Source organism: Elephas maximus, chromosome 7, assembly GCF_024166365.1.
Source record: "Elephas maximus indicus isolate mEleMax1 chromosome 7, mEleMax1 primary haplotype, whole genome shotgun sequence".
In the NCBI taxonomy this organism is placed as follows: domain Eukaryota; kingdom Metazoa; phylum Chordata; class Mammalia; order Proboscidea; family Elephantidae; genus Elephas; species Elephas maximus.
The window spans coordinates 105,605,040-105,632,044 of record NC_064825.1 but is presented as its reverse complement, the minus strand read 5'-3'; the positions used below and the strand labels follow the sequence as shown (position 1 = coordinate 105,632,044).

At 36.5% G+C, this 27,005-nt stretch overlaps 2 protein-coding genes across 2 annotated transcripts; both read left to right on the top strand.

The window, feature by feature from the left end:
* The first annotated feature begins 4,183 nt into the window (after positions 1–4,183).
* LOC126080197 (olfactory receptor-like protein OLF1) lies at positions 4,184–5,113 on the top strand. The gene has a single exon (XM_049891469.1). The coding sequence runs from the start codon at positions 4,184–4,186 to the stop codon at positions 5,111–5,113; it is 930 nt and encodes a 309-aa protein (XP_049747426.1).
* Positions 5,114–25,832: 20,719 nt separating this feature from the next.
* LOC126079681 (olfactory receptor 10AG1-like) lies at positions 25,833–26,783 on the top strand. The gene has a single exon (XM_049890846.1). The coding sequence runs from the start codon at positions 25,839–25,841 to the stop codon at positions 26,781–26,783; it is 945 nt and encodes a 314-aa protein (XP_049746803.1). The 5' UTR covers positions 25,833–25,838.
* The last annotated feature ends 222 nt before the right edge of the window (positions 26,784–27,005 follow it).

The window sequence follows — 27,005 nt, the reverse complement described above, 5'->3', positions numbered from 1 at the left end:
AAAAAGAGAGTCTCCCCTCTTAAAAAATTTTTTGCTAGTTCCTGAAAATGTCATTTTTCTCTTGTTTTTACAGTTTCTCTAATCTTTATTTATCAGGAAATTATCATTAGCCTTTGCCAGTATGATACTTGCCAGAAACATGATTTCAATATTAATTCAACTTTATTTTAAGTAATTAGCCAGAAAACCAATCCAACCTATTGGGGTATTGACACCAAAAAAAAAAAAAAAAAAAAGGAAATTCAGAAGTCAGGACGTCTTATTTGATGATGGTTTACTTGGATTTGAAGGACAAAGTATCATGTATATAGAGAGGTATGGTATCAGCCTACCAAAGTTATAAAAAGGGGCTTACAAGAAAATAAGCAAATTTGAAAAAGATGTTTACAGACTGAGAAACAGAACATTGTCTAGCCTAACGAAAGACCTGGGTTGTACCGAAGATCTCTAAGAACACTGAAAGATTAGGGAATTTTTGACGAAGAAACTTGCTTACTAATTTTGTGTTTAGGTGATTTTCCCTGGTACCATCTAGTGTGTGAAAGATGTGAAACTCTACAGGTTCTGTGATAAAAAGAAACCATTTGGAAATCATTCATCTAAGCAGCTTCATAGTGAAAGAGTAGTGACTGGGAAAGTCTAATTTTTTAAGGCTCAAGATGAATATTCTAGATATTTTGGAAATAGCACCATATATTTTTTCTGGTGATTTCCTGTATCACATTAGTTGCAAACTCCAAGACAAAACCTTAATATAGACTCTTCTGACACCCCTTTTCGACCCAACCTCCTGATCTCTGATATTCAATCTGATGTTAAAACCCATTCAATAAGTTGCCAAATATAAATATTGTATTTTTCGATTTTAGAATGCTCATTTGATTCTTTTCTATGAATTCCAATTTGAATTGGATGAAAAAAATTATACTCTTTTTATTAACATCTAAAGTTTTATTATTTTATTTAATACAATGTTAGTTATTTTAAGGCTTTTGCTTCCCAAATTTAAAAGGCTTTCATCACATTTTTAAATATTTCAACTATTTTCAAAAAAAAAAAAATTTTTTTTTTCAAAGAACCTGTTAAAGTAGGCCTTTCATAGAATTCTAAGTACCATTTAAAGTAATGCCAAAATTAGTAAGAATGAAAATTAGCTATTTAAACCAAGGGTAAAAAAAAGGGTAGCAGTGTTTTTCTAATAATTAATTATTATTATTTTAACAGTGTTTTTCTAATAATTAATTATGCAACTAATTAAAAAAGAAATTAACACAATTTCAACACTCCTGCAAATTATTCCCTAGGTGTCCCTTTAAAATGAGCATATTTGGAACCCTTCAATTATTAGGTCCCCGATGCCATGAGAATATATTTAAAAGCCCTTGGATCTCTTGACAAAAGTATTCATCTAGGTTCTTTGAAAACAGTTCTTTCCTTGGTAAGTAACTTCTGTGATTATTAGACTGGTTTTAGTGATGCATAAATTAACTTTTGTGAATCTAAGAGAGAGAACCATTGATTTATGTCCCAAAAAGTGGGAAAGCACCTTTATCAGTCAGTACTGAACCCACACAGGTAATCCATCCTACATCACCCTTTCTGATATAGCTTCTCTGTAAATGTAAAGTATCATTAGTTTAAATAAGCTTTTATATATGTATTACAGATAAGACAACTGAAGCATGACTGGTTATCTCATATTTTGAGTTAATTTAAATTTATTTTCTATCATAAGATTGTGTTGCTATATCTTTGGAAAAAAAATAGTGAATCATAGCATTTTGATTGGATCTTTTCATTGATTACTGTTTGAAGCAAGGATCTCAGGGCTGCTGTCTTCTCCTACCAAGACACTTATGCCTCTTTACTTCCCTCTCACCTTCGTGTAAATGGAATTTTTAGGCCATTAGAAGGAATGATCAATGCGAAGTTTCAAGAAGCACATGCCCTGTTCAGTAAATATGTGAGCCATTTATTCCTTCTTTTTTTTTTTTCAGCTTCCCTATGCCCTTCACCCTGTCTCATGGTGGCCACACTATTCACACTCTAATCCCCTTCAAGGCTACTGTCATAGGCCTTGATTTTGGACACATCTGAATTTTAATTGCAGCTGCCAATGACATGATCTTATATTATGCTAAGACTTAATTTTCTCATTCAAAATAAAAAATTAATAATGGCAATCTATCAACTAAAGAGTCTATGTATCACAGTAAGGCTTTGGATTCAGATTCTTAGATTCCAATACTGTCTCTGTTACATCCTAGCTCTCAAATTCCAAGTGCCTTAGTTCCTTATCTGTAAGCGCAAAATGATAATAATAGTATATAGATCAAACATTTGTTGTTTTCGTTGAGACAATTAAATAAGATATATGTAAAGTGTTTAGAATAACACCTTGAAGGTAACAATCACTATATAAATGCTAGCCATTATTAATAAAACTTTGGCATATAGCCCTAGCTGTAAAATATGATTCAATGAGAGCAGTGTGGCTATTGAGACACATTTTTGATATTTTCCTAACTGTGTCAGTCTCTCTAACTTACCTAGACAGGTAGGTAAGTAGGTAGGTAGGTAGGTAAGTAGATAAATGGATTGTTGGATGGTAGGTGGACAGGGAGATCATTTTTTTTTTTTTTTTTGATCAATATAGCAACCCTGTGAGATATTTGTCACCATTCTTATATATAAATAAGGTAATTTATATTAATTTGTCCAAGATCCCACAGTACTCGTGTAGTCAAGATAGAATTCCATCCATATTTTTTCTAAGTCTAAAGCAAAGATCTTATCTTTTCTAAATAGCCTAATTATGTTAAAAACAGGTAAACTAAGAGTAAGTTAGCTGCTGTCCTGCTGTAGTGCTGTTTCTCACTCACACTCTCAGATACAACAACATGACCACACATTGAACAAGTAATTAACACTTCTGATTCTCTGTAGATTCTCTGTGCCTGTGCCATAGGGTGGTTTTAAGTACTGAAAGAGATAAAGTTGATAGCACCGTCACTGACAGAGTTTTTATACATGTAATGAGCTAGTGACCCAAAAACATTTTTAATTCCCTACTAGGGTTCGCTGTGGCAACACTAACATAGCTCTTTGAATGCTTTGCTCATTTGTTTTTATATATTTTCAAGTCCATCCTTCAAGGTTAGCTTCAAATTTCTTACACTTCCAGGTTAAGTTCAAGTTTTTTCTACTGTTAGAAGTATTCTGAAACCCCAGGAACAGTGATTGACAAAGTTCTCAAAAAATATATATATACCCTGAATTATAAAAGCATAAAAAGTACTAGCAACTAACTATATTTCAGTGAGAAGGCCATATAGAATGATTTTATTTAACTTGAAGTTAACATGTAACTTTTTTTTTTTTTGGTCTATTTTACTCATTTAGTCAACTAATATTCATTCTGTCCTCACTGGAAGCCGGGCATTGTGATAGATGGAAAAATACATATTTAAGTAATTTAATCAGCTTGGCCAATATCTTGATGGGATTTATTGAATTACCCTAAGTCCTTTAAAAAATATACCCACAGCTTGTAATTAGTGACATTTATTTTCATTTTACTAATATTGCTTTTACTATATATTACTAAAAAATAAGAACAAAAAACAATTAGCTGGTGTATTTTTTATTATACCATTCCATCCATTTTGTAGTGAGATATTGGATGCAGTGACTAAAATATCTTGAGAGAAAAAGCAAATGGTGCCATAATTCTCCTCATTCCAAGGCATGTTCAACAAGTCACTTTCAGTTTAATAAATATTGATTTTTCTTCTTTGCTTTATACCATCCTCAGTCCATTCATTAATCCATCTAATCTTGTATTGCAACTATAGTATTACATTTCAGGTACAAAAAGGTAAGCAAACTCCAACATGCCCTCTGCACCCATGAAGCCAACCATCCAATGGAAGAAATCATCATTAAATCAAACAGATTAAATAAAACTTGCAATCATGAAATTTAATATCTACTAAATTCTGAAATATATCTGTCAAATTTTATATCTGAAGAAAACATGGAACTTTGGTTTCTTTATTTGGTTATTTGTTGAAACAATAAAAAACATGATAATATCTGATTTTATTTATTTTTCATTATTATGATATTTTTAGATATTAGGATTCTCAAAATAAGAAAGAAAAAAAACACATATAATAGGGAAATGATAGAAGGAAACTACACCTTGGTGACTGAGTTTATTCTATTAGGGTTTCCAACTCGCCCTGAGCTTCAGATTGTCCTATTGCTGGTGTTTCTGATGTATGGTGTGATTCTAATGGGGAACATTGGCTTGATCATGTTAATCAGAATAGATTCCCGTCTTCAGACCCCCATGTATTTTTTTCTCAGTAACCTATCCTTTGTAGACCTTTGTTATTCTTCAGCCATTGTTCCCAAAATGCTGGTCAACTTCCTCTCAGAGAACAAATCCATTTCCTGTTATGGCTGTGCCCTGCAGTTCTATTTTTCCTGTACTTTTGCAGATACAGAATCCTTTATCTTGGCTGCCATGGCCTATGATCGCTATGTCACCATCTGTAACCCTTTGCTGTATACAGTTGTGATGTCCCGAGGCATCCGTGTATGGCTGATTGTCTTGTCCTATATTGGTGGCAACATGAGCTCCCTGGTTCATATATCCTTTGCCTTTATTCTGAAATACTGTGACAAAAATGTGATTAATCACTTTGTCTGTGACCTCCCTCCACTGCTTAAGCTCTCCTGCACAGACACCTCAGTTAATGAGTGGCTCCTCTCCACGTATGGCAGCTCCATGGAAGTCATCTGCTTCATTATCTCCTACTATTTCATTCTTCTCTCAGTCTTAAAGATTCACTCTTCCAGTGGGAGGAAGAAAGCCTTCTCCACGTGTGCCTCTCACCTGACTTCTGTGGTCATTTATCAGGGGACTCTACTGTTTATTTACTCAAGGCCGGGCTCCCTGTATTCTCCCAACACTGATAAAATCATCTCGGTGTTCTACACCATTGTCGTCCCAGTGCTAAATCCACTGATTTACAGTTTGAGTAATAAAGATGTAAAGGATGCAGCTAAGAAAGCTCTAAGATCAAAGGCAGATTCCTCCTCATGAGACATTAAGCTCTGGGACTCACCTAATTCCCCCATTATAAACTCTGATTGGGAAACTGCAATCATTTTACCAGTACACACACAACTCCTCACACAAGGGATTTTACCAAGCAGCCAAATGTGTTTTCTTTTATATGCAGTCAAAAGCATTTCATAACCCCAGTGTATAAGACTACATTTAAAAGTGTCACAATTGCCACCGGATAAGTCAGACTAGTGTTTAAATGTTTCTAGTTTGGGGTTTATGCTCAAAGAGGTTGCATCAGGCTGTCTTAGCACATATAGTAAATACATTGTGTGTATACGTGTGTGGGGGTGTGTCTCTATACAATATCCCATAAACAAGGGTAGATTACTGGAGGACAAAAGGAGCCAGATTGCTTTGGTTTACATGTCAACTGTGTGCCCAATTAATAAATAGCACCTTGAGCAAGCTGCTTAATTTTCATATGCCTGGGTTTCTTGTATGTGAATGGAGAGAATATAGTGACTACATTGTTCATTGTTGAATTACAAAGTGAATTCAGTGCTGTCAATAGTGCTTGAACCATTTTAGGCACTGAATAGATGTTAGTTATTGTGTGTATATCTTTATATAATATGCTTAATTTAATTAATAAAGGCATATCATACAATGAGATAGCGAGAGGCAGGACTGCTAGGAAAGCAGTTATGGAAATATCAAATCCCAGTTTGCTGAATAGCAGTTCAGTTCCTCGCAGAGAACCTTCTGTGTCCAATCCACTCCAAAGTGCTTTGGGAATTTTTCTAAGTGGGAGTGGAAGAATATAGGTGGATTACAACATAAAACTTTTGTTGTTCCTTTTTTCTGTTACTCTTTTTCTACACCGAAGTATTACTGCAGGGGTAAACCATCCTCCTACAGCATCTCAGAAACAGAAGAAGCGCTGCATCCTCATGAGGAAGTCAACCCACAGAGCAGAGCAGAACACCCAGGAAAGGGCGTTTGACAATGGAAATTGAACCATGTGCTCGTTGGGAAATGTATTTCAGTAACTGATGTTTTTCTGTATGTGAATATTGTTGCATAATAATACATTTTATAATCAGTGTTCTAGTAACATCAGCATTTAAAGGTATTTTTAAATCCATATACTCTTTGCTGTTAAAGCCCGCAAGGTGCAGCCAAAGTCAATTATCAATATTTCCCCAAATTATTAACATATACAAGCATCTTTTCAAGTTATTATTCCTGGCATAGCAGACCATACAAATGTTTAATTCAAAGGGCCAATACCAGTTCATTTTGACTCACTAATGCCTGGGATATTGATTTTTCTGAGGATTTCCAATTTTCCTAGATTCATACTTCATACCTTCCACATTCCAATTATTAATGGATATTTGCAGCTGTTTCTTGTTATTTTGAGTCATGCGACATCAGCAAATGAAGGTTCTAAAAGCTTGACTCCATCCACGTCATTAAGGTGCACTCTACTATAAGGAGGCAGCTCTTCCCCACTCTTCTTTTGAGCGCCTTCCAACCTGAGGAGCTCATCTGCTGACACTGTATCAGACAATATTTCACTGCTGTTTATAATATTTTCACTGGCAAACCCTTTTTCAGAAGTGGCCTGTCAGGTTTTTCTTCCTAGTTTGTCTTAGTCTGGAAGCTCAGCTGAAAACTTCTTGTCATGGGTGACCCTGCTGGTATTCGAATACTGGTAGCATAGCTTCCAGCATCACAGCAACATGCAAGACACCACAGTATGACAAACTGACAGACGTGTGCGGGTTTTAGTAACATGGCTTATAGTAATTTGCTTACATCTATTCCGTCTCTTTCATGACTGCTTTCTAAACAGAAACTCTTATACCATTTCAGATTTAAAAAGAAAAGATCGATGAGATAAAAAGAGGGGGAAAAAGTTGGATGTCATTTCATAATTGCACTAAGTCCACAACATTTTGTATATTAGTCTCCCTATCCTTTGCCACTTTTAGACCTTTCTAAAGTGTTTGAAATTAACCCTTTGAATTGACATTTTCAAGAAAAATGACCATCTGTCAACCCCCCAATTCCAGATTCTCAAGTCAATAACTTACCTAAAGAGATTATTTAGTTCATTTCCCCCTAAAAACTTCTATTGACAGTTGTTTTGGTAATTATGTCATCGTGTAGTTTTAGTTATGATTATACCCATGTGTTAGAAGCAATTTTAATTCCTCTTGTGTGTTTATATTTCTACATCATAAAGCCATTTACTTCTTCTGTTGTCTGACGTGATGTTCTAAATTCATACATTTACTTTTTTTGTTTATGGAAGTAAATATGTGTATATCCCTTCGCAATTAATATTCTGTATGTTACAAGAATTTCATACATGGTTTATAATGATCATGATAGTGTTGATAAAGATGAATATTATGATAGTAATGGTGGTGGCGGTATTTTTCTTTTTGAAATTTAGCAAAGCAGGAATCACAATGTCATGGAACAGTGATGTCACAAAAGTTCAGGTAACTGATTTTTATTCTTCCCTTTACCAAAATCTTGAGCAAGTCAATCCACTACTTCTCCCATCACATTCGCAGTTAGTACAAGGTAATAATGATAATATTTTGTAATAACTCACAGGATTGTTATAGGTCTCAAATATCTACTTAAGATGCAAAAGCATTTAGAAAAATTTAAAACATCACAAAATTGAGATGTTGGCTTTATTTACATAGAGCTCATGATGAAATCACTGGCTTTCTTATATTTTATATTCCACTTCTCAGAGATAATCATTCCAATTTATTTATTTCTTTATTCATTTTGGAGGAGTGGAACATTCCACAATATTAATTATCTAAAGAAGAAAACCTACTGACTTAAAAAACATTGGAATCATTTTTCTTTGAAAAAATGAAATAAATTATTTTTTTTCTCAAATGTGTTGCCCATTGAACATTAGCCCATTGAACAGGTACTCTAAAAGACAGTTAAACCTGCCTTAATATTCCAAAAAGATAATAAAAAATTTGTATTATTTACTGAGGACCAATCAACAAGGACAGGAATATGAATTCTTTTACACTTTTACAGAATTTGTTCAGAGCTTTTCATGTTTTTTCTTCTTTTTCTCTGCTCCCTATCTTTCCCAGTGTGTCAATCCCCAGTGAGGTAATCTCTAGAACTTACTCTATCGACACAATTATTTATCCTATTATCAGCTAACACAACTGAGGTTGACATGAAAAAAAAATCTGATGAAATACTTTATAACAATAGGCATCTGATTTTTCTTATAATTTGTTGACCTGTACATGAATGCCAGACAGAGCTCCATACAATTCCTGAAGCAATGACCAATTATGTGTTCTCATTTTTTATTGTTTTTTATACTGCACTCACTTTCTGGGTGGGACATTTACTCACCTCTGGCCACCAAATATAAAGGGAATCTAATATACGATTTGATGGACCATTTGCTGAGAACCTAGACTGTCTCTTTTATAGTAATAATGGTTTTAATTCATACAGCCTCAGGAACATTTAATAATAAAGAAAACGTGTGCATACCTATCTAAATCTATTCTGAATGATTGTATATGTGTGTGTACATATATATATATATTTAAAATGAAACCCATTGCCGTCAAGTCAATTCCGACTCATAGCGACCCCATACAAGGGAGTAGAACTGCCCCATAGGGTTTCTGAGGAGCGTATGGCGGATTCAAACTGCTTACCTTTTGGTTAGCTAGCTCTTAACCACTATGCCACCACGGTTTCCATATATATATATTTATATGTGTGTGTATATATATATATATATATATATACATGTATGTGTGTGTGTTTATATATACACACACATTGTATGTGTATGTACATTTGTGTGATTTTCTCTCTATGTGTGTGTATATATAATTGTCTGTAGACATGTATAAATAAGTGTATATATATATATATGTATACACACATACATGTTTATACACACACAAACACACACAGGATTGTTTATTCTATCCCCTGCACTAGGACCATTTATGCATCATTCTGTTAATAACAGTAACATCTTAGGCATAATGTGTTTCTAAAAAAACTACAAGTGGAAACTAAGCATGATCATCTATACAATTGCAGTAGTCATTAGATTGTACTAAAACTCATTTCACCAAGGAGCTTTATGACTTAAGGGAAGTATGTGTTCTTGGAGAATATATCAAGGATTTTCACATTATGACTTTGAGTCACAAAATAGTATGTGGCCTATTTTCTCTGAACTACAATTTCTAGCACCCTCTACATGTTGTTTGTCTCATTCAAGATGCCGTTATATGCCATGGAAGTAACAAAATTCTAGTAATGAGAATTAAAATTATAGTATGTCCAATTTTTTTTACTCTCTTGCCATAAGTTTGTTTAGTCTCTTGTCATTTTCCCCTGCTACTGGAGTAAGCTTACAAAATTTTCAAAAGGCTGAAAATTATGTTTTGGAGTGGATGGCATTTTAATACTCGATAATTAGTAAAAATAACACTAATAAGTACATAATCATGAGAAGTATTTAGATCAGATATGTGGGACATTTTATTTCATTACTAGTATTCCAAGGATTTTTTTCAGAAAGTTCAAAACCAAAAAAAAAAAACTATGTAATGAAAATTTTCTTTCTTCACTCTATGAAAGCATTGATAGTATTAGTGTAGCAATTATAACTTTTTAGCAACAAAAGGGTAAATGCAGTTTTAATACATAATCCCTGTCCCCAGTAATGTTTGTAGGTTGACTCCATTAAGTATGAAAAGCATTAGGAAAAGTGCTATAGAACTTGAAAAACAATACCTTTTCTAATATAATACTTTCCGACCTCCTATTATGTCTAACTAAAACATGATTACTGACTCAATCATTTAGTTAATAATTAATTTGTTTGTTCAACTATTTATTTGATTTTGATTTAGCATTTTTTGTAATTCTGTCTTAGCACTTAGATTTGTACCATCTCTACCCAATTATTTTCTAACTCTGTTCTCAATATTTCCTTGTGCGACATCTGTTGCGTTTTTTTAAGATGTCTTTGTATGAATTATTTGTTTTAAAACCCAAAGAGCATTTTAATATCATATCAGTTTTATATAAACATAATGCTAACTTCTCACCATAAAAAAGATGTCCTATGATCTAACTTTCCATATTTTCTAAGCCTCGTAATGCTCTACCTGGCCATCTCAAGAGTTTGGGTCTTGATAATATGTGCCACTTCCTCTTATTATTTCATTTCTTATTGTAGTGCTACTGACTGTATTGCAAGAGGAAGAAGACATTGTTTCTCTCCCATATGAACATATATGTCATGTTTCCCAGCAATGCGTGATAAGGGCCATTCTTTTTAACAGTGTTATTTGGCATATAACTGCTGAGTGAACATTTAATACATATATATTATGGTGTTTTGTACTGCTTCAAAGGAAATACTTGAGTTTGTGTGTGTGTGTGTGTGTGTGTTTAGTGGAATATTGTGATAGAAAGAACAGTGGCCCCCCAGAGGTGGCAACATCCTAATCCTTGGGAACTGTGAATACGTTACTTAAAAGGGACTTTGCAGATGTGATTAAAGTTATGAATCTTAATCTGGGGATATAGACATTAGCCTACATTACTCAAGGTGGGGCCAGTTCGATCACATGAGTCCTTAAAAGAATAAGAGGAAGAAAGAAAAGTAGGTCAGAGAGATGCAATGACAGAAGAAGGAGCAGGAGAAAAGAGCCATGAGAAGGACTCAATTTGCTATTGTTGGATTTGAAGGCTGATGGGGCCACAAGCCAAGGTACTTGGTGACATCTAGAAGCTGAGAATGACCTTCAGCTGGTAGCCAGCAAGAAAATAGGGGCCTCAGTCCTACAGCATCAAAGAACTGAATTCTCCCAACATTCTAAAATGACCCTTCCCCCAAAGACTCCAGAAACCAAAGCATCCCTAATAATACCTTAACTTTAGTCCTGTGAGGCCAGTGTTGGACTGCAGCCTACAGAGCTGTAAGATAATGAATTTGTGCAGTTTTAGGCCACTCGGTTTCTGGCAATTGGTTGTAACAGGAAAAGAAAACTAATAAAAGGATTCACATAAAATGATGTGTGAGAAGTTGCAGACCAGCTCACAGTACACCAGTCGAACCCATGACAGCTTCTGCTATACAGGGCAAAGGTTTGAAATATTCAACTTCTTAGCCTCCCTTCCGGCAAAATATGGGTAGAAAAAAAAAATATGGGCAGACAACTCAGGTCTTGCTACTGAGATGAACGTAAATGTTAGCAAGTGCTATGGCTTTTGTTTTCATTTTATTTCATTTTTGGAAGGTTGAAACATTCATATCTAAGAATAGAAAAATAGGAAGATGTGAGAGATTTGCCTCTGATATAATACATTTCAAAGCCCTGGACTAGTTAACCCATCCCCCCAGACATTGCCGTGTGAAATATATAAATAAGTTTTGTTTTATATGTCTGAATGCAATTCTGAAGAAGATAATATCAATAATACTAATGCTGTACAATGTTTGGGGGTGGAAAATTTATCTTTAGTATGTTTTCCAAGTGGTGCAGAAGACCTTTTGTGATAAGAAGTGTGTTCTCAGCTTTGAAGTGTGATGTCTGGGGTCTTAAATGATAACAAGCAGCCATCTAAGATGTATCAATGAGTCTCAACCCACCTGGATCAAAGGAGAATGAAAAACATCAAGGTCACAAGGTAATTATGAGCCCAGGAGACAGAAGGGACTACATGAACTAGGGACTACAACATCCTTACACAAGAAGAACTAGATGGTGCCCAGCTACGACCGATGACTTCCCTGACAGGGACCACAACAGAGAACCCCTGAGGGAGCAGGAGAACAGTGGGATGCAGACACCAAATTCTCATAAAAAGACCAGACTTAATGATTTTACTAAGACTAGAAGAATCCCGGCGGTCAAGGTCCCCAAACCTTCTGTTGGCCCAGGACAGGAACCATTCCAGAAGGCAACTCTTCAGACATGGATTGGGCTGGACAACGGGTTGGAGAGAGATGCTGATGAGGAGTGAGCTACTTGCATCAGGTGGACACTTGAGACTATGTCTAGAGAGGAGATGGGAGGGTAGAGGGGGTTAGAAACTGGTAAAACGGTCAAGAAAGGTGAGACTGGAAGGAGGGAGTGGGCTGACTCATTAGGGGGAGAGTAAGTGGGAGTATGTAGTAAGGTGTACTTAAGTTTATACGTGAAAGACTGACTTGATTTGTAAACTTTTGCTTAAAGCACAATAAAAATTATTTAATAAAAAGTGTATTCTCAGAAATGCAGTTTTGGTACTTTAGTGAACATGATATGACTGAAAACTTAGAGTACTCCAAAAAATGATTTTCTGTGATATGCAAATATTGAATATGCTCTCATATGATGTATAAAATTTTGTGGCTATAGACAGCTTGAAATATTTCAGTCTGTTACAAGAATTTAATATACTTAAAGCAGCAATGGGGGCAGTAATAAGAAAAGTCTTAGAATGGTCCCTTTCAACATTCTTTACTTGCAACATTCAGTGACACTAATTTTTCTTATTATGTTATTCAACCATCACCATAATCAATTTCCAAATATTTCCATCACCCTTAACAGAAGCTCTTTGTCCCCTAAGGAATAAACCCCCTTCTGCCCACCCCTGTAACCACCGATAAACATTTGTCTCTACACATTACTATTCTAAATATTTTATGTAAAAGGGATCATACGATATTTGTCCTTTTGTAACTGCGTTATTTCACTCAGCATAATGTTTTAAAGGTTCATCTATGTTGTTGTTACATGTGTCAGGACTTCATTTCTCCGCATGGCTGAGTAATATTCCATTTTATAGACGAATCCCATTCTTTTTCTACATCCATCTGCCTGTGGACATTTAGAACACTCTTGCTTTCATTTCTTTTGGGTATATTCTTAGAAGTGGAATTGCTGGATCATATGGGCATCAGGACTGGAGGAAAACTCATTAACAACCTGCGTTATGCAGATGACACAACCTTGCTTGCTGAAAGTGAAGAGGATTGAAACACTTACTGATGAAGATAAAAGGCCATAGCCTTCAGGACAGATTGCGCCTCAAAGTAAAGAAAACAAAAATCCTCACAACTGGACCAATGAACAACACCACAATAAATGGAGAAAGGATTGAAGTTGTCAAGAATTTCATTTTACGTGATCCACAGTCAACACCCATGGAAGCAGTAGCCAAGAAATCAAAAGACACATTGCATTGGGTAAATCTGCTGCAAAGGACCTCTTCAAAGTGCTGAAGAGCAAAGATGTCACCTTGAACACTAAGGTGCGCCTGACCCAAGCCATGGTATTTTCAATTGCATCATATGCATGTCAAAGCTGGACAATGAATAAGGAAGACCGAAGAAGAATTGACGCCTTTGAATTGTGGTGTTAGCAAAGAATATTGAATATACTGTGGACTGCCAAAAGAACGAACAAATCTGTCTTAGAAGAAGTACAGCCAGAATGCTCTTTAGAGGCAAGGATGGCGAAACTGTGTCTTACATACTTTGGACATGTTGTCAGGAGGGCTCAGTCCCTGGAGAAGGACATCGTGCTTGGCAGAGTACAGGGTCAGCAGAAAAGAGGAAGACCCTCAATGAGGTGGATTGACACAGTGGCTACAACAATGAGTTCAAGCATAACAACGATTGTAAGGATGGCACAGGACCGGGTAGTGCTTTGTTCTGTTGTGCATATGGTCACTATGAGTCGTAACTGACTCGACGGCACCTAACAACAACAACAACATGGTAATTCTATGCATAACTTTTTGAGGTATACCCAACGTTTTTTCTCAGCAGCTGTACCATTTGACAATTCCACCAGCAATGGATAAGTGTTCTGATTCCTCCACGTCGTCACCAAAACCGGTTCATTTTCACTTTTTTAATCATAATCATCTTTGTGGGTCTAACGTAACACCTAACTGTAGTTTTAGTTTGCATTTGGCTACTAACAGATGATGTTGAGGATCTTTTCATATGCTTGTTGGCATTTGTATTACCTTTGTGGAATATCTATTGAAGCCCTTTTCCTATTTTTTGATTATGTTGTTTTTGTTAAGTTGTAGGGGTTATTTATATATTCTACATATTAAACCCTTATCAGATATATGGTTCACAATAACTTTTCCCCAGTCTCTAGCTTGTCTCTTCACTTTGTTAATACAGTCCTTACACAAAAATCACTTGGGTTTTTATACATCAGCAATAAGAAATCCAAAAAGGAAATTAAGGAAGGAATTTCATTTGCGATGGTATTTAAAAGAATAAGATATCTAGCAATAAATTTAAACAAGGAGGTAAAAGAATTGTAAACTGTAGACTATAAAATGTTATGGTTAGGGTGGGGCCAAGATGGCGGACTAGGTAGATGCTACCTCGGATCCCTCTTGCAACAAAGACTCGGAAAAACAAGTGAATCTATCACGTACATAACAATCTACGAACCCTGAACAACAAAAACAGATCTAGAGACGGAAAATAAACAAATACGGGGAAGCAGCGATTGTTTTCAGAGCCTGGAGCCAGCGTCCCAGTCAGGTAAACTTGGCACCCAATTTAGGGCAGAACCCAGGGGAGCTGACAGCGCAAACAAGGGGACCAGCCCTATGCCCCTGAGCTCACCCCGGGAGGGGGACCAGCCGGTTCACGTGGGCGGCGTGGTGACGCAGCTGGTGGGAGAAGTCCCCGGGAGGCAGTGACTGGTCTTGGAGCTGGGAGAGCAGCGTCCCAGCTGGGGAATCTTCCGGCCGGGATTTTGATTGGGTGCGGTCATGGCAGAAGCACGGAGAGCTGCTCTACTCCCCTGAACTAACCCCGGGAGGGGGCCCAGCCAGTTCGTGGGTGCGCGGCGACGCGGCTGGCGAGACGAGAAGTCCCAGGGAGGCAGCGACTGATTTTGGAGCTGGGAGTGAAGTGTCTCAGCAGGGGAACCTTGACGCTAGGAGTTGGACTGGCAGCGGGTGGCTTCAGAGGGCCAGACCCCCGGGGGCAATCTCCACACAGCCAGCACACATAGGCGACTCGCCCCGCGGGAATCTCAGATATAATAGTCATTCCAAGCAAGACAAGCGACTCTGGCTATATACTGAGGTGCTACTCTCCTATCTCACTGATCCCTCCCCCACCCTCCCCAGGCTGCTTCATTAGCATTGGAATTGCCTGAGCCAGAGGGAGAATGGCTCCGGCTCCGTGGTGGCTTTGCTTCCGCCCCCCTTTTTTTTTTCTTCTTTTGGTCTTTTCCTAACCCACTCTTTTGGCCTGAGAGAAGGAACAACAACAAACAAAAAAAAAAAAAACCCAGGACCAAAAATCCACCCCTAATTGGACTAAAAACACAGAACCAGCTACAGCCAAGCATATATGATCCAAATCTCAGACTTTTCATCCTTACAGGGAACAAGGTGGCGGTTACAATCCAAAGACAATTCTGATAGGGATCTGACTGCATTTTTTTAGCGGATTTTCTGGAAAAACTAGTTTCCCAGTGATGGCTTGGAGACAGCAGTCCATATCAAACCACATAAAGAAGCAGACCATGACAGCTTCTACAAACCCCCAAACAAAAGAATCAAAATCTTTCCCAAATGAAGATACAATCCTGGAATTATCAGATACAGAATATAAAAAACTAATTTACAGAATGCTTCAAGACATCACAAACGAAATAAGGCAAACTGCAGAAAAAGCCAAGGAACACACTGATAAAACTGTTGAAGAACTCAAAAAGACTATTCAAGAACATAGTGGAAAAATTAATAAGTTGCAAGAATCCATAAAGAGACAGCATGTAGAAATCCAAAAGATTAACAATAAAATTACAAAATTAGACAACGCAATAGGAAGTCAGAGGAGCAGACTCGAGCAATTAGAATGCAGACTGGGACATCTGGAAGACCAGGGAATTAACACCAACATAGCTGAAAAAAAATCAGATAAAAGAATTTAAAAAAATGAAGAAACCCTAAGAATCATGTGGGACTCTATCAAGAAGGATAACTTGCGTGTGATTGGAGTCCCAGAACAGGGAGGGAGGACAGAAAACACAGAGAAAATAGTTGAAGAACTCCTGACACAAAACTTCCCTGACATCATGAAAGACAAAAGGATATCTATCCAAGATGCTCATCGAACTCCATTTAAGATTGATCCAAAAAGAAAAACACCAAGACATATTTTCATCAAACTCGCCAAAACCAAAGATAAACAGAAAATTTTAAAAGCAGCCAGGGAGAAAAGAAAGGTTTCCTTCAAGGGAGAATCAATAAGAATAAATTCAGACTACTCAGCAGAAACCATGCAGGCAAGAAGGCAATGGGATGACATATACAGAGCACTGAAGGAGAAGAACTGCCAGCCAAGGATCATATATCCAGCAAAACTCTCTCTGAAATATGAAGGCGAAACTAAGATATTTACAGATAAACACAAGTTTAGAGAATTTGCAAAAACCAAACCAAAACTACAAGAAATACTAAAGGATATTGTTTGGTCAAAAAACCAATAATATCAGACACCAGCACAACACAAGGTCACAAAACAGAACATCCTGATATCAACTCAAATAGGGAAATCACAAAAACAAATTAAGATTAATTAAAAAAAAAATACTCATAACAGGGAATCACGGAAGTCAATATGTAAAAGATCACAATAATCAAAAAGAGGGACTAAACACACGAGGCATAGAACTGCCATATGGAGAGTGATACAAGGCGATATAGAACAATACAAGTTAGGTTTTTACTTAGAAAAATAGGGGTAAATAATAAGGTAACCACAAAGAGATATAACAACTCCATAACTTAAGATAAAAGCCAAGAAAAACATAACGACTCAACAAACATAAAGTCAAACACTACGAAAATGAGGATCTCACAATTTACTAAGAAAAAAGTCTCAGCACAAAAAAGTAAGTGGAAAAATGAAATTGTCAACAACACACATAAAAAGGCATCAAAGTGACAACACTAAACACTTATTTATCTATAATTACGCTGAATGTAAATGGACTAAATGCACCAGTAAAGAGACAGAGAGTCTCGGACTGGATAAAGAAACAAGATCCGTCTATATGTTGCCTACAAGAGACACACCTTAGACTTAGAGACACAAACAAACTAAAACTCAAAGGATGGAAAAAAATATATCAAGCAAACAATAAGCAAAAAAGAAGAGGAGTAGCAATATTAATTTCTGACTAAATAGACTTCAGACTTAAATCCACCACAAAGGATAAAGAAGGACACTACATAATGATAAAAGGGACAATTGATCAGGAAGACATAACCATATTAAATATTTATGCACCCAATGACAGGGCTGCAAGATACATAAATCAAATTTTAACAGAACTGAAAAGTGAGGTAGACACCTCCACAATTATAGCAGGAGACTTCAAGACACCACTTTCAGAGAAGGACAGGACATCCAGTAAGAAGCTCAATAGAGACACAGAAGACCTAATTACAACAATCAACCAACTTGATCTCATTGACTTATACAAAACTCTCCACCCAACTGCTGCAAAGTATACTTTTTTTTCTAGTGCACATGGAACATTCTCTAGAATAGACCACATATTAGGTCATAAAACAAACCTTTGCAGAGTCCAAAACATAGAAATATTACAAAGCATCTTCTCAGACCACAAGGCAATGAAACTAGAAATCAATAACAGAAAAACTAGGGAAAAGAAATCAAATACTTGGAAAATGAACAATACCCTCCTGAAAAAACACTGGGTTATAGAAGACATCAAGGAGGGAATAAGGAAATTCATAGAATGCAATGAGAATGAAAATACATCCTATCAAAACCTCTGGGACACAGCAAAAGCAGTGCTCAGAGGCCAATTTATATGGATAAGTGCACACATACAAAAAGAAGAAAGAGCCAAAATCGGAGAACTGTCCCTACAACTTGAACAAATAGAAAGTGAGCAAGAAAAGAATCCATCAGGCACCAGAAGAAAACAAATAATAAAAATTAGAGCTGAACTAAATGAATTAGAGAACAGAAAAACAATTGAAAGAGTTCACAAAGCCAAAAGCTGATTCTTGGAAAAAATTAACAAAATTGATAAACCATTGGCCAGACTGACTAAAGAAATACAGGAAAGGAAACAAATAACCCGAATAAGAAACGAGAAGGGCCACATCACAACAGACCCAACTGAAATTAAAAGAATCATATCAGATTATTATGAAAAATTGTACTCTAACAAATTTGCAAACCTAGAAGAAATGGATGAATTCCTGGAAAACACTACCTACCTAAACTAACACATTCAGAAGTAGAACAACTAAATAGATCCATAACAAAAAAAGAGATTGAAACGCTAATCAAAAGACTCCCAACAAAAAAAAAAAGCCCTGGCCTGGACGGCTTTCCTGCAGAGTTCTACCAAACTTTCAGAGAAGACTTAACACCACTACTACTTAAGGTATTTCGAAGCACAGAAAATGACGGAATACTACCCAACTCATTCTGTGAAGCCACCATCTCTCTGATACCAAAACCAGGTAAAGACATTACAAAAGAAGAAAATTACAGACCTATATCCCTCATGAACAGAGATGCAAAAATCCTCAACAAAATTCTAGTTAACAGAATTCAACAACATATCAAAAAAATAATTCACCACGATCAAGTGGGATTTATACCAGGTATGCAAGGCTGGTTTAATATCAGAAAAACCATTAATGTAATCCATCACATAAATAAAACAAAAGACAAACACCACATGATCTTATCAATAGATGCAGAAAAGGCATTTGACAAAGTCCAACACCCATTTATGATAAAAACTCTCACCAAAATAGGAATTGAAGGAAAATTCCTCAACATAATGAAGGGGATTTATGCAAAGCCAACAGCCAATATCACTCTAAATGGAGAGAACCTGAAAGCATTTCCCTTGAGAACAGGAACCAGACAAGGATGCCCTTTATCACTGCTCTTATTCAACATCGTGCTAGAAGTCCTAGCCAGGGCAATTAGGCTAGACAAAAAATTAGGCATCCGGATTGGCAAGGAGGAAGTAAAATTACCTCTATTTGCATAAGACATGATCTTATACACAGAAAACCCTAAGGAATCCTCCAGAAAACTACTGAAACTAATAGAAGAGTGGCAGAGTCTCAGGTTATAAAATAAACATACAAAAATCACTTGGATTCCTCTACATCAACAAAAAGAACACCGAAGAGGAAATCACCAAATCAATACCATTCACAGTAGCCCCCAAGAAGATAAGATACTTAGGAATAAATCTTACCAAAGACGTAAAAGACCTATACAAAGAAAACTATAAAGCTCTACTACAAGAAATTAAAAAGGACTTACTTAAGTGGAAACACATACCTTGCTCATGGATAGGAAGACTTAATATAGTAAAAATGTCTATTCTACCAAAAGCCATCTATACATATAACGCACTTCCGATCCAAATTCCAATGTCATTTTTTAAGGTGATAGAGAAACAAATCACCAATTTCATATGGAAGGGAAAGAAGCCTCGGATAAGCAAAACATTACTGAAAAAGAAGAAGAAAGTGGGAGGCCTCACTCTACCTGATTTCAGAACCTATTATACAGCCACAGTAGTCAAAACAGCCTGGGACCAGTACAACAACAGCAGGCACATAGACCAATGGAACAGAATTGAGAACCCAGATATAAATCCATCCACGTATGAGCAGCTGATATTTGACAAAGGCCCAGTGTCAGTTAATTGGGGAAAAGATAGCCTTTCTAACAAATGGTGCTGGCATAACTGGATATCCATTTGCAAAAAAATGAAACAGGACCCATACCTCACACCATGCACAAAAACTAACTTCAAGTAGATCCAAGACCTAAACATAAAGACTAAAACGATAAAGATCATGGAAGAAAAAATAGGGACAACCCTAGGAGCCCTAATACAAGGCATAAATAGAATACAAAACATTACCAAAAATGACGAAGAGAAACCAGATAACTGGGAGCTCCTAAAAATCAAACACCTATGCTCATCTAAAGACTTCACCAAAAGAGTAAAAAGACCACCTACAGACTAGGAAAGAATTTTCAGCTATGACATCTCAGGCCAGTGCCTGATCTCTAAAATCTACATGATTCTGTCAAAACTCTACCACAAAAAGACAAACAACGCAATCAAGAAGTGGGCAAAGGATATGAACACACACTTCACTAAAGAAGATATTCAGGCAGGTAACAGATACATGAGAAAATGCTCTCGATCATTAGCCATTAGAGAGATGCAAATTAAAACTACGATGAGATTCCATCTCACTCCAACAAGGCTGGCATTAATCCAAAAAACACACAATAATAAATGTTGGAGAGGCTGCGGAGAGATTGGAACTCTTATACACTGCTGGTGGGAATGTAAAATGGTACAACCACTTTGGAAATCTATCTGGCATTATCTTAAACAGTTAGAAATAGAACTACCATACAACCCAGAAATCCCACTCCTTGGAATATACCCTAGAGAAACAAGAGCCTTCACACAAACAGATATATGCACACCCATGTTTATTGCAGCTCTGTTTACAATAGCAAAAAGCTGGAAGCAACCAAGGTGTCCATCAACGGATGAATGGGTAAATAAATTGTGGTATATTCACACAATGGAATACTAAACATCGATAAAGAACAGTGAGGAATCTGTGAAACATTTGATAACATGGAGGAACCTGGAAGGCATTATGCTGAGCGAAATTAGTCAGAGGCAAAAGGACAAATATTGTATAAGACCACTATTATAAGATCTTGAGAAATAGTAAAAACTGAGAACACACACTTTTGTGGTTACCAGGGGGTGAGGGAGGGAGGGAGGGAGAGGGTTTTTTATTGATTAATCAGTAGATAAGAACTGCTTTAGGTGAAGGGAAGGTCAACACTTAATACATGGAAGGTCAGCTCAGTTGGACTGGACCAAAAGCAAAGAAGTTTCCGGGATAAAATGAATGCTTCAAAGGTCAGCGGAGCAAGGGCGGGGGTTTGGGGACTATGGTTTAAGGGGACTTCTAAGTCAATTGGCAAAATTATTCTATTATGAAAACATTCTGCATCCCACTTTGAAAGGTGGCGTCTGGGGTCTTAAATGCTAACAAGCGGCCATCTAAGATGCATCAATTGGTCTCAACCCACCTGGAGCAAAGGAAAATGAAGAACACCAAGGCCACACGACAACTAAGAGCCCAAGAGACAGAAAGGGCCACATGAACCAGAGACCTACATCATCCTGAGACCAGAAGAACTAGTTGGTGCCCAGCCACAATCGATGACTGCCCTGACAGGGAGCACAACAGAGAACCCCTGAGGGAGCAGGAGATCAGTGGGATGCAGACTCCAAATTCTCATAAAAAGTCCATACTTAATGGTCTGACTGAGACTAGAGGAATCCCAAACCTTCTGTTGGCACAGGACGGGAACCATCCCCGAAGACAATTCATCAGACATGAAAGGGACTGGACAGTGGGTGGGAGAGAGATGCTGATGAAGAGTGAGCTAATTATATCAGGTGGACACTTGAGACTGTGTTGGCATCTCCTGTCTGGAGGGGGGATGGGAGGATAGAGTTGGAAGCTGGCAAAATTGTCACGAAAGGAGAGACTGGAAGGGCTGACTCATTATGCGGAGAGCAAGTGGGAGTACGAAGTAAGATGTATGTAAACTTATATGTGACAGACTGACTTGAATTGTAAACGTTCACTTGAAGCTCAATAAAAGTTAATAAAAAAAAAAAATGTTATGGTTAGACATTAAAGAAGACCTAAATAAATGGGAGGATATTCCGTGCTTATGAATAGAGGACCAAACGTTGTTAAGATGCTGATACTACCTATAAGATCTGTAGATTCAACAGAATTTTTAAAAAATGTTTAACAGATATGTTTTTTATTATTGTAGGAAACTCTTGAGTGGCAGTCAAAATGGCTTAGTTCTATTAGAAAATAACCTGGGAATGGAGTTGTTCCCCAGGGCAGAGACCTTCTCCTATTTAAAGAAGACTAGGTTCCCTAATGAGTTGGAATCAACTTAGATGGCAACGGGTTTAGTTTTGGGTTATTTGTGCTGAGAGTAGGATATCTTTTAGATGGTGGTTAACTGCTGTTCCAATAAAAGTGAATAATTTAACTGTTACAAAAAGCTTATTTGTCATTTTATCTCAATCCCTAAAGGTAAGCACGAAATTTTCCTTAATCAAACAGGTAAGCATGCACTATGTTTATCCAAAATCAGTTTATTTTTATGTGTATCTTTATTTTATATGCAACAGCAAAGAGCATTCAATTTTAGAAAAGAAAAAACAGTAATTTTTTTTTCAATTTTGAACACTGTTCAGTCATTGTACATTTCTTATTTTCATGATTATGGGATGAAATGAGATAAAATGAGAATTCAGTAATATAATAAGCCAATATACCAAAACTTACTGGCTTCATCATTATCATCATCATCCTATGTGCTAACATTTGTTGATTGATTGCTGTATGTTAAGGATGGGTGTAAATATTTTACATGTATTAAATCTATGGATCATATCTCATAAAAACCAAACAATACATGTATAAAGAACAAGATTGTGAATGGACATAATTGAAATGCATTTGTTTCCTACAGGTATCTAAGAAAGTATTTGTTTGTTAAGAGTTAAGTTCCATGATTAATCTGAAAATACTAGGGATATGTTGGCATAGTTTTCTTTTTATCGTGAGAGACTTCTACTAGAGGAAAAATACCTCTGAACTGCGTTCATCAATTTCTAACATTCATTTCCTATCTTCTATTTTATTTTAAACTTGCCGTGTACTCAAGCAAAATATTAATATATTATTGCTTGAACCAAGGAGGTTAGAACAGTTAAGCCCTGGGGTACTAGCAAAGGATTGTCATGAGGTTTTATTTGATAACAAAAGCTCTGCCCCAACCAGAGTGTGGAGACCAGAAAAATAAACATAAAGTGTTTGAATAAATATAGACATGCCAGCATGTGTATCTAGTTATTTTCTTTCTGAGTTGTATAAGCAGTAGTTTCTAAAGATTTGCGGAAGTTGGATAGAATGTGAATAATTACAATATTTCTTGCTTTAATACTGGCTTTACATTGAGAATCATTTTTGATTTTCATAACACCGTTTCTCCTTTTCACCAAAAGAAAAAACGGTCTCAGTAGCTGCAGGAGACGTAGAACACTAGATTCGTGTTTGCAGCTTCAGGTATTTCTGTTTCTTCCCAGCTTAGTTTTAGGTTTCTTTACAAATGTAGTGCCTTGCTTCATCAGTGGGAATAAGGCAGAGGGGGAGTCTAAGATTGAGAGAAGAGTTTAGGAAAAGATCAGACAAAATAATGAGGGCACAGTTTCTGAGGACGATAGTCAGATCAAGTGTGGCTACACGATGCACGGTGTCGAAAAACATTCAACAAATAATTTTGATCGTCTTCTGTGCCTTAGGCACTAGATTGAATTACACAGGTGAATAAAACATGGCTATAGTTTTATAGAATGGAGAAGTGAAAGTATGGGTTGTATAGTATAAAGAATTCAAATCATATTAATATTATGTGTTAGACAATAGTTTCTGGCCATCCTTAAGACTCACTTATAGTATCTTTAACATTCCCTACAATCCAATTTTTATTGGGAGAACCACATCAGATGATGATTGTGAAAATAACTTTAGTGCTTTACTATTTAGTCTAGAATATTGTAGATGCTACAATAAGTGGTTATTTGATTTTCCTTTACTTAGTCACAGAAAATCCATAGAATGTCCAGATTTTGCTACTGTCTGAATTGTGTCTCCTCTAGGACATAATACATGCTTAACATCCTTAGTATATAGTTGTAGGTGAGTCTCCTCTTTGCAATGAGTTAATCTCCGCTGACAGGTCCCAGGGAGGTTGGAACAGTTAAGAGTTAAGTAGTATAAACCCACTGCCGTTGAGTCGATTCTGACTCATAGTAGAAGCCAAATGGCTGGCAGTTTGAGTTACCTTGGCGTGCCTTGGAAGATAGGGCTGGTAATCTGCTTCCAAAAGGTCACAGCCTTAAAAACCATATGGAGCAACTCTACTCTGAACATGTGGGGTTATCATGAGTTAGAACGGACTCAATGGCAACTAGTCACAAAAAGCAAACATCTGTATTTACTTTCAAATTAATTTACACAAAGAAGTTATCTAGCAATACTGAAAACAATGAGGTAATGTGCTAATTCTATAAGTGTGAATAAAATGAGTATTATTCTTTAACATAAAAAACCCATACAGAAAGGAAAAAAAAAAAAAAGCAGTATTAGATCCATAAATCTAGTAATGTTGGGAGGCAGGTCAGATATTAAGTAGGAGCCCATCTTTAGTACCTGGAAATTATTCTGAAGTCTCAATCAATTTCATTCATTTACATAATCTGACAAATAAGTTATTAAATCAAGTTCTGTGGCTGCTAACTGAAAGGTCAGCAGTTTGTAGCCACTAGCAGTCTGCTTCTGTAAAGATTTCAGCCTTGGAAACCCCATGGGTCAGTTCTACTCTGTTCTATAGAGTCTCTATGAGTTGGAATCAACTCGACAGCGGGAAGTTTGGTTTTTTGGTTATATGGGTATTAATAAATCATGCTTTGTTGAACAAACACTATGCACTGCATAGGAAAAATATATTGAATTCAATAAGAAGCTTATAATGTAGGAATAGGGGTAAGAAAAGTGCATAATAAAAATTGACAGTCACAGTTTAACACTCACCTGTGTGCAGTATGCAGTGTGTGCAAGAGAGCTGACTGAAGGGCACAAATGAGGTTGGCAGAAAGAGAGCAAGTAGTGACTGTGGGATGATTTAGGAAAATATGGATGAATTGTGGTTAATGTCCCTCTTATAGAACAGGTGTGTATGCAGAATAAAGAGGTGGGCATTCTAGTTCAAACTGCTTTTGCACAAATCCTAGGTGAACTTGTGCCTAACTTATGCCTGACTACAAAATGTGTTTACAAATATCACTTCTGACTTCACAGACCTTACACTGAAACATAAACACAGATTTTAAGATCAAATGCCAGCCCATAACATTTGGGAATTAGCTCATCATCACGTTTTATAACAAAATGGCCTTGATGAACTTTATGCTAAAGCAAAACGAGACTTTTTGAGATACCGCAGGAAAACCAACATTTCCTATTAAATACATTTAGGTGGTTCAAAACTGTGATAAATGACTTGGAGAGTCTTTATTTAGACGATGAAATTAATTCAAAACTGATAATATTGGAAAACAGAGTGGAGAAGAAAGCATTCCAAGAAAAAAAAAATGGAGTAATCACTACCATTGGGAAAAAAAAAAAAAACAAAAACATTGAACATAATCTCAAATTTTGAGATTTTGACTGTTTAGATGAATAGCAAAATTTAAAATCACATATGCCATCAACGGGAACAAAGAAATATAAGGAAACCCTTAACAGGGGAAAAGAAAAAAAAAAAGGAAATATTTCTTGCAGATTTATTGAGCAATAATTTAAAAATACACTTGACCATTGTTCTAGAGCAACTGTCATTTATGGGGTTTGTTCCTATACGGAGTTGGAAAAATTGTAAGGCATACAATTCCCAGTTTGCAAGTGAGCATGCAAAAGCCAAGAAAGTGAGTAACTTGTATTTCTAATTTAATCTTTCCTACAGATGAAATGTGAAGTGAAAAAAGCTGAAGGCAATGTCTCTACAGTGATGCAATTTGTACTGCTGGGATTTTCTGATCTTTCAAATCTCCAAGGATTTCTCTTTGGAGTGTTCTCCATCATTTACATAATTATTATAATTGGAAATAGCCTCATAATAGTACTAACCAGTCTCGATCCTGCATTACAGAAACCCATGTATTTTTTCCTGGCAAATTTTTCCTTATTGGAAATTTCTTATGTAACTGTCACTCTACCCAGGATGCTAATGAATCTTTGGACACAGAACAGAAGCATTTCTGTGCTGGGATGTGCTACCCAAATGTGCTTCTTTCTTATGCTGGGGGCCACTGAATGTTTCCTCCTGGCAGTGATGGCTTATGACCGCTATGTGGCCATTTGTAACCCTCTGCACTACCCTCTAGTCATGAACCAAAAGATGTGTGTCCAGCTAGCAGTTGGCTCCTGGATCATTGGCATCCCAGTCCAGATAGGGCAAACAACTCAGGTTTTCTGTCTACATTTTTGCAATTGTAACCAAATTAACCACTTCTTCTGTGACATCCCTCATATCATCAAGCTGGCCTGTGGGGACACTGCTGTTCATGAGATGTCTGTCTATGTAGTAACTATATTGATTGTCACTGTCCCTTTTATGTTGATACTTGCCTCCTACAGTAAAATCATCTGCACCATTTTAAAGTTGCCAACAGCCTCAGGACAGGCTAAAGCCTTCTCCACATGTTCTTCTCACCTGCTGGTTGTGCTTTTATTCTTTGGATCTACTACCATCACCTATTTAAGACCCAAATCCTATCATTCTGCAGGAATGGACAAGCTACTCTCTCTTTTTTACACCATAGTGACTCCGCTGTTTAATCCCATGATATACAGCCTTAGAAACAAAGATGTTATTGCCGCACTGAGAAAATTCTTTCTTAAAATGTAGTAGGATGAGGTCGAAACAACCTAAGTCTCCATCAGTATTGGTCAATCATAAAGAGAAATAAAGTCCTGATACCACAACATGGATGAAATTTGAAAACTTTATTCTTAGGGAAATAAGTCAGTCACACAAAGACAAATGCGTTGTTTTCTCACTTAAAGGAAATATGCAAATATATAGAAACCAAAGGTTAGTAGTGATTATGGGAGCAGGGAGAAAAGGAGA

Excerpts from the sequence above, each read along its gene's own strand:
- LOC126080197 (XM_049891469.1), top strand. The coding sequence starts at position 4,184 with ATGATAGAAGGAAACTACACCTTGGTGACTGAGTTTATTCTATTAGGG.
- LOC126079681 (XM_049890846.1), top strand. The coding sequence starts at position 25,839 with ATGAAATGTGAAGTGAAAAAAGCTGAAGGCAATGTCTCTACAGTGATG.